Raw genomic sequence first — 8,786 nt, 5'->3', positions numbered from 1 at the left:
GATGCTCGGCAGGTCAATCTTTAAAAAGGCATCTACATCGTCCGGGCATGCATAGGAACTTGTCTCGCTTTCAGGAGAGGAACGGTCGATGAAACCATCTATGTACCCTTCGGTATACATAAGAGCCCCAATCCTCAAAAAATGAGTATGAAAAGCCCTCATGCCACCATCAACTTTGCCTATAACATTTAATAGAGCGGTGTGCTTGTTCGAGAATTTCTCTTCAGAGACAGAACGGGTTAGCTGTTCAGAAATTAACGTACGCTGGAGGTTTCCCCTTTTTTAACCTTCAGAGCTTCTCTTTCTATTTGCATAATGTTTTTCTCTATCTTCAAGACGTCCATTTCATCATGAAGAGAGTCTCGCTTGTTCTTCAGAGTATCTCTCTCAGCCTTCAGAGCATCCATTTCTCTCTTTAACTCATCAAGTTTGATTAGCAATTCTGTGTTTTTAGCCTCAACTCCTTTTATGTTCTTAATAGACCTATCAAGACCAAGGGAGAGGGCTTTAACCTTCTTATTTTCCAGTTCGAGATTCCTTTAGAAAGTGATCATCTTGAACAGAGTCTGCACAAAGACACGAGCGTTCTGATACAGTCAGTACAAGTATAAGTTGATATAAAGTAATGATAAAAGTAAGCTCAGAAGGCAGAGGAGAATTACCTCAACAGCAGTCGTAAGGAAAGCGGTTGAATATTTCATTAAAGACATTTTTTCCTTAGCATGTAGTCCTGAGGGGTCTAAATGCCCTTCTGGAAAGCAAATGAGGTGGCAGGATCCTTGATCACAGAATCTGTAGGAGCCACATTGACCCATCCTCACATTTGAGTATGGGGCACCATAGAATCACTGCTGGGGAGGAGATGGAAGTTCTGGCTGATTCACCTTCAGTAATAGATATCTGAGGTGAAAGGAGAGTGGTGGTAACCCTATAAGTCCTAGTCCTTCGAGGCAAAGAAATGTCATCCTGGTTAGAACCACCCTCAGGTTGGGGTCTCTTACCCAAGCTTTTCTCCAAAGTAGCTGCTCGGACAGGGGTAGATCCTTCTGTATTCGGAGCAGTAGGTAGAGAAATTTTGTTTAGAGCTTCAGAAAGATTGTCGTTTGGCAAAATAGGAGGAGCTTCGATTGAAGTAAATGCGAGAGGCTCAGCAGAAGGCTGACTGAGGTTCTGGGCATCAACCAAAACAGTTGGGATAGTCACAGAAGTAGCTGGGGTAGCCGCAGGGGCAGCTGCAGAAAAAGGTCTCCTTCTACTGAAAGATGGGATTTGAATATGTTCCATGGTAGAGCCAAGGATTGAGATGTTATAGAGGTTTTTCGGGGTAAGCAGATCAGAAGCAGAGGGAATGAGGTTTAGAACCTTCTACTTCAAATGATCAAGTTTAGCCCTGTAAACACTGAAAACCAATTCGTCGTAAGGAATGTGAAGGCAACGATAAAGGAAAGTGCAAAAACGTGGAAGACAAATTTCACAGGGGCAATCGTTCTTATCTTTTTTATGTTTTTCATATAAAGGGACAGAGCACTCTCCAAAAGAGGTCGGGATAGGGAAAGTCCGACCGAGTGGAGTTTGCCAAGCTCCACTGACCCCAATCAAACTACTTTTCCAACCCTTTTCAGAGGCAAGTTTGTCCGTACATATAGATCGTTTCGCAAGGGGAAAGAAATGGAAGTACATGTCATTGGTTTTGATTTTGGTGACTCGATAGCAGAGAAAAATATCTATGATGTCTAGATCTAGATTTCTGTCATGATTTAAGATCAAGAGAACTGATATCACCCTAAGGAAATTGAGGTTAACTTGAAGAGGGAAAAGCCCTAATTTGTTAAAAACAAAACAAAAGAACGGATACAAAGGGAATCTAATTACATTTAGATTCCCTAATTACATTTAGATGAAGAACGAAAATAGGATCTCTCTGGGACGAAGACCCTCGTCGGATCTCTCATCCAATCCCTCGGGATAGACCCTAATGGAAACATCGTTAGGGATGTCATTTTTCAAATGAAGGGCCTCTAAATCAGGAGTCATTATAGTGGTAAAAGAGGTTCTTAGTTTTAGGTTTTCTTTCTTTCAGCAAAAAGTAAAGAACAAAACCCTCGAAAAGTAACAGGAGATTAAGACTAACCATAGAAAGAAGATTTACAGAGTGCACCGAGATAGAGTGAAAAATGAAGAATCACAAAGGAAGAGCTCACCGGAGAAGACTAGATATTGAAAGGAATGGCAAAAGGAGATAATGCTCGAGGATGAAGATGAGGAAGATAGATGAAAAGCGAAGATGGTAACTTAGGGGTTTTAAGGAAGAAGAGATTCGTGGACCCAAGGGCCAAGGCAATGATGGAGCTTCAAATTTCAAAACATGGGTCTCTAAATCAACCGTTCATTTCCCCATGTCACTGCCTTGAGCCGTCTTGTCATGATTAGATTTCTTTAATAATCTCACCCTAATTAATTAGGGAGAGATTATGAGGGCAAATAAGGATACGAAAAATGACCTAGGCCGGGTACGACCTAGATCGCTAAAAGTTGGACCTGAGAAGAACACCTGACCCGACCGGATGATTACTTATCAGGCCCAACATCTATTCAAACAATCCTGAAGCCCAATCTTGGAGCAAATGAAATAAGCCGATATCCAAAATAAGCCCAAAGGGTCAGTCCAACATGGAGAGCTAAAAGAGAAGCTTCTAGAACAATTGTAAAAGTCTATAAATAGAATGAAAAGAGAGGGAAAAGGGGTTGAGATATTTTGAAGTGTAATAACTAATCTTTCCAAATTAAGAGAGTTTGTTTATTGCATCTTCACCTTTAAGATGATAAATTATGACATTGTGTATATGATTATATGTTAAGCATGCTCATGGATAATTTTGTACATGTCTTACCTTGGATGATGATGTTTTTGTTGTATTAGGTTTCCAAAACTTGCCATGATTTTTCCTTAATTATTATGATATATCATGATGATGTTGTTCTTGTTATAGTGATGGACTCATGATTTTGAGGATATATGAATGGTTATGCATTGCATATCATGGCATAAAGAGGGGGTTTTGGAATGGAATTGAAAAAGGAAAATTTTCTTTTTTTTAAAGTGAAGTTTTTGATACTGAAAGGGAAGTTTTTAAAAAAAAAAAAAAATGAACCGGATTTCTCGAGTCCGGGGCTAACTTGACCTAGAGGGAGTGCGGCCCGGTGTAGGGTGTGAAAAAGTTAATACTAGGCCCTTTAACGGTTGCCAGATTTAGACCCGGGGATAGTTATTAATCTCGCCTCGAAAAAGTCAGTTAGCGGATTTTTTTTTAAAAAAATGTGGATTAGGTCGGTATAGACCAAATTTGGGACGGGTACATCACATTTCATATCATACACATCCATTGTGGAATTGTGTTAAGTATTGGGATTGTTGCTTATTGAGTTAAAAATGTTGTATGTCCCCATTTTGCGACCTCGATTCCTTTTCTATTCCTTTAAATGTAACGTGGCTCAAGGGAGTCCAAAACTGACACCTTAGGCGACTTCTATGAGCTTTATGCTCACCCTATTATTTTTAACATTTTTCAGGACACAAGAAATAAGTGAGGATGTTCCACTACAGGGCTAGTTTAGATTAGAAGATCATTTTGCTATTTTTGTATCTATGTCCTATTATTTTTGTAAAAGCTTAGTTTGTTATATTCAGTATAGAGACTTATGAACTCTTGTTATTGTAATTTTGCTTTATGGACTGTAAGTTGATGTAATTGGAGTAAAATTCTAATATATGAGCATGGCACTATGTATAAAACAGGTATTTCTATGTTCTAGATGAATGGGATGATGATGATAAACTCTTTTGAGAATGGTGTTGATGTTGTAGATTTTAGATTAAGGTTTATTATGTACATCTTGTGTTAAAGTATGTTAGTTTAGTTTTGAAGGCCCAAGTGAGGCCATTGCATTTCATATGCATTAAGCAGGTTGTAGAAGGACTCTTTTCTGTAGAGGTCATGCCGATTTTTTGGGTCATTACACATGATGATCTAGTTATAATAGAATTTAAAAATTAGAGTTTAAAGTATCAAAATTTAAATTTTAACATGACAGGTTGATATATATATATATATATATATTCTATCATAGTATTGGCAAGGGCCATGTGGTGGTGTCAACAACTCCCTCTGCCAATGATTGTGATCACCATACAAGATGGTAATTTATGTTCGTGTTCTAGTTTTCAGATACAAATTAGAGCTAGCATACATCTTAATATGACTAAAGTAAGTTGTTGCCTTGCAACTTAAAAATTTCTAGCTAAATTATTGCACAGCTTCTTCTTCATCAAAAATGCTTCTGTTGGAAGCATTGAAGAAGCTACTAATCAATGGGAATGAAAATGGTATCAGGGGGATTTTTCTTATTCTTTCATCTAGCACCCTAATCAATCCCATAAGCTATTGCTATAGTTGTTGCTTTGCTTGATTAATCTATAACAGTTGGCTAATTAGAAACAAAGAATAGAAGGTTTGGCCGAATAATAAAAGTAGGATTCTCTCAAAAGAAACAATATGGAAGGATAAAGGCAAACACTGAGTTTTGAATAGAGTACGTTGATGGAAACATTATGTACATAACTATATTATTTATATTCAATTAAAGTGTACTTAAGGGATTATATTAAGATAAAATAAAATAAAAATAAAATAAAAATAAAAAAAAAAGAATTTGCATGCTAACGGCAATTAATGGTTGTAATAGTTACATTGTTCGCAGAACATCTCCTTTCGCTCTGTTGAGAAAAACCTATTTCTGAGAAACCATGAATTTCAGTAAATGCAGGTTGCTTTGGAGTTGGAAGATCTGCAATTTCCCTACCAAGCATTGACAGAACAGTAAAAATAGTTGGCCTATCTTTGGCAAAATCTTGGACACACAATAGTCCTACATGTATGTATCTTAGGATCTCCACTTGAAAGGACGAATCAGAAATTGTTGGATCTATTAGCAATTCAATCTTATCCTCATTCCACAATTTCCATGCCTGGAGAGATCAACAAAACAATGACATGTTGGAATTAGGAAGTTTGAAATAAAAAGAACTACGGAGTAACTGAGGCAATGATTCATGTGAACTTACAAATCCTAGAAGACTCAAAGACTCTTCATCGTGATAGCTAGTGTTTTTCTGCCCACTTACAATCTCTAATAACAATACTCCAAAGCTAAATACATCAGATTTTTCCGAGAATCTCCCTTGCATTGCATATTCAGGGGCCATATAGCCGCTGCGTTGTTTCATTACAACCCCAATAGTAAAATCATTTTTGTTCAACTATTCCATGAGAAGGAAGGGTCATCAAATGAAAATGTTTAATCATTTTGGACAAAACAAAAGATACTTACAATGTTCCAACAACCCTTCTAGTGTTGGCTTGGTCTTGGTTGCTTCCAAAAATCTTTGCCATGCCGAAATCTGAAATTTTTGGATTTAGATCTTCATCCAACAAAACATTATTCGTCTTTAAATCCCTATGAATAATCTTTAATCTGGAATCCCTGTGAAGGTAAAGTAGGCCTCGACCAATCCCTTCAACAATGTTAGCACGTTTTCTCCAATCTAAGAATTTTTGCTTGATTGGATCTGAAAATATATTGAAGAGAAGAAAAAACAAGTAGGTTAAAGTTGTTGGGAGAATAAATTTGATGCTGAGACAAAATTTATAGTTTTAGAAGATCAGTATGTTCCTAAAGACTACAAAAGAAAAGGCATTTTGTCCTCTCAACACAAAAAGGTCCTGCTGATGTTAAGGTTATGAAATTGAAATAACTAGATATAATATAACTAACTCTATCATGAACTAACCAAAGAGAAATGCATCCAAGCTTTTATTTGGCATGTATTCGTAGATCAACATCTTTTCTTCTTCTTCCACACAGCAACCAAGAAGTCTAACAAGATTGCGATGCTGCAGCTGAGAAATCACCACAACCTCATTCATGAACTCCTCCATGCCTTGTCCAGAGGATTTTGAAAGCCTCTTCACAGCTATTTCTTGTCCATTTGGCAATTTTCCCTGAAAATAAAGATGAAACTGATTTTTGTTTTTTTTATTTTTGGGTACGGCACAGCAATGAATGAACAAGCATTACCTTGTACACAGGACCAAAACCACCCTGTCCGAGCTTATTGGCCACATGAAATTTATTTGTTGCAATTTCCAGTTCCATGTAACTGAATAGAGGTAGGTCTTCAAGTTTAACATGGTTCAGATCTCCAAGTGTGCTTTCTTTTGAAAAATCTGCATTCACTTTTCGTCTTTTAAATAGTAACTTCTCACTTTTTGCCTTCCTCCCTGATATAAAATTTAGTTTTACTTGATTTATAGAATAACAGCAAATATTTTCTAAATTATGAGCTAACGGTAATTTGCATATACCTCTTGATTTAGCCATCCACCTCCAAGAAAGATAGATGCAGATAATTGCAATTGATACTGACCCTATGATCACGGCAATTGTGATAACTACTGTTGTGTTTCTCTTTTTATCTGTGAAGCAGTGCAAACTTCGAGTGAGTTGAGTTGAGTTGAGTTGAAATGGATTAAAGAACTGGGAAGATCTATATATATACATACAACTTTCATGGCCGTCTTCTCATTGGTAAAAAAAAAAAAATAATAAAAAAAATAAAAAATAAAAATAAAATAAAAGAAGAAGAAAAAGAGTACTATAAAATATGTAGAAGGATTACAAAACTTAATAATGAATATGTGATGACTCATATCCATTTATATGATCTGAATCAACAAGTAAACAAACAATAGATGAAAAAGAGGGTTATTTGAAGCATATATCAAAATACAAGATCGTAAAGAAGAGGCATGTGTATTACCAATCTCTGAATATGCCACGCGAATGTAAAGATCAGCTCCACCATAGGAAAATTCCTGTATGTCAATTAAGTCTGCACTCCACTGCATACAACCAAAGCCACTATAATACGAATAAGCTATACAGGAACAATTATTCAAGCACTGGCTTTTGCAGATGTCTTCTGAAACAGATAGCCACATAGCAAAGGCCGGCACCTTCACTGTCTTTCGCTTCAGAAACCCATCTTCTTTGCCCTTTTCACCACCATCACTGTTGTTTCTCTCACACTGCAATTGTCTCCTCCTTACACATCCACTGGTCCAAGTTCCTCTACTCCATTCCTCCATATCCTTTGGATGAAACCCTTGCAAACAGGTGCAAATTGGTGAATTCTGTGTGTTGCAGATCCCGAAAGGTCCACAATTGCCATAAATGTCACATTTACTCTGTGGAAACCGTAACGTATCTTCCCAATTCTCCATTCCAATATCCAGGTATCTCTGCACAATAATTCCATCAGAATTCAAGAAAAAATACAACACAGATTCATTTGTAGACGTGTAGCTTATATACACGGTTTCTTTATCATCTACAACATCAAGACTCTTAGAGTATCCAACCATGTCAGGTAATCCAATAAAAATCTGTCTGTTATATGGACCACTCCGCCAGTGTGGATGACTACCATTCCATACATATAGTTCTGGAATATTTAATGGATTCAAACCATAAGTGAAGCTTCCAGTAGATGGATCTGAAGAGCTTTTCCATGAGGTGAGCAGAGTCCTCTCATCTGTAAATTTGTGGGAACTAATTTTCATCTTTTGCAAGAAAGAATCAGAAGGGTGTTCAAAACTCTCCCATATTATATTTCCATTGGAGTCATCTCGCAACATAAGGTTCCCAGAATCTAAAAGCTGGGCACTTGAATTCGCGGAAGAATTTGGAACATTGGATGACCAAACAATCTGCCTCTGTCCATCCATGACTACAAGGTTGCCATCTTCAGATACAGTCAGAGTACCAGAAGAGTCGTGAAGTGGTTTTTCTCTATTTGCTACCCAGACCACAGCCATATGCGTAACAGAGAGGTTGTTATACCAGATACCAACATACCGGTTAGTAGAATTACCGGGACAAAAAAATCCCAGTTTGAAGGTGGTACCGTTGGAGACTATGGTTTCAGGGTCATGGATGGGTTGAGATGATGTAATTGTGTCTATGGCAGTGCAAAATTCTATATTACAAGAACAGTAAAATATGAGAACAAGGATTAGAATAAGAGTCATTAAGCTTGTACATACCATTGAAAGTCCAATAACTCTGTTGAGTGCTTCTTCTTGGTGAACACAGTAGTTCTGATATCTTCTTATCTGTTGCCAAAGGTCTTCCATGCATCAACAGTACTAATTTAACTCTCAATTTACTCCTGAGTTTGACTGAGGCAACGAAAACTTTGAACCAAATGGGGAGCGAAGGTCCTACACCACGCAACTCTGAACTCTCCATTTACTCCTGAGGTTGACAGATGCCAAACTTTGAACCAATTAATAGGGAGCGAAGGTCCTCCACCACCTGTTGGATTGAAAGGGGTTCCAAGCTGAAAATTCCTTATTCTTTCCTCTCTTTTTTTCAAAGGGTAGTAAATAATTTATCTAGATGCTTTGAAAATGACTAACCAAATTACATGGTCTAAAAACTGGTGCTGCATCACCTTCTGGTTTAGATGACAGGGTTATTATTGATGGGTTGTTGGTGTAATTGTGTCTATGACAGTGCAAAATTCTATGGTGCAGAAACAGTAAAATATGAGAACAAGGAATAGAAGAAGAGTGATGAAGCTTTTCATTAGAAATGCAGCGTTGCATGATGAGTCCAAGAGGTCCTATAGAGAGGTGGTGCATACTGTGTCCTTTGGGAGTGCCTGC

At 37.4% G+C, this 8,786-nt stretch overlaps 1 protein-coding gene across 2 annotated transcripts; it reads right to left on the bottom strand.

The window, feature by feature from the left end:
• Positions 1-4,595: 4,595 nt before the first annotated feature.
• Positions 4,596-8,325, bottom strand: LOC132306771 (G-type lectin S-receptor-like serine/threonine-protein kinase At1g11330). Of its 2 annotated transcripts, XM_059804342.1 has the most exons (8): positions 8,163-8,315; positions 6,878-7,358; positions 6,423-6,533; positions 6,136-6,338; positions 5,849-6,059; positions 5,389-5,626; positions 5,123-5,270; positions 4,596-5,026 (listed from the first exon to the last, which is right to left on the bottom strand). In XM_059804342.1, the coding sequence occupies exons 1-8, from the start codon at positions 8,250-8,252 to the stop codon at positions 4,718-4,720; spliced, it is 1,791 nt and encodes a 596-aa protein (XP_059660325.1). In that variant the 5' UTR covers positions 8,253-8,315; the 3' UTR covers positions 4,596-4,717. The 2 variants fall into 2 exon arrangements, with proteins under 2 accessions (XP_059660325.1, XP_059660316.1); XM_059804333.1 differs by having other exon boundaries at positions 6,878-8,325.
• Positions 8,326-8,786: the final 461 nt, after the last annotated feature.

The sequence above is a fragment of the Cornus florida genome, unplaced genomic scaffold (assembly GCF_030987335.1).
Source record: "Cornus florida cultivar Cherokee Brave unplaced genomic scaffold, ASM3098733v1 CherokeeBrave_3.0.0_Hap2_Chr01, whole genome shotgun sequence".
Classification (NCBI taxonomy): Eukaryota; Viridiplantae; Streptophyta; class Magnoliopsida; order Cornales; family Cornaceae; genus Cornus; species Cornus florida.
Note: the sequence above shows the minus strand (reverse complement) of the source record. Positions and strands in the feature narration are given on the sequence as shown.

Bases quoted from the DNA above. Each gene is read 5' to 3' on its own strand.
- LOC132306771 (XM_059804333.1), bottom strand. From the start codon at position 8,252: ATGGAAGACCTTTGGCAACAGATAAGAAGATATCAGAACTACTGTGTT. The intron at 6,339-6,422 runs GTATATGCAAAT...ATTTTATATCAG, and splicing joins GTGGATGGCTAAATCAAGAG to GGAGGAAGGCAAAAAGTGAG. The intron at 5,271-5,388 runs GTAAGTATCTTT...GAAACAACGCAG, and splicing joins AGAAGGGTTGTTGGAACATT to CGGCTATATGGCCCCTGAAT.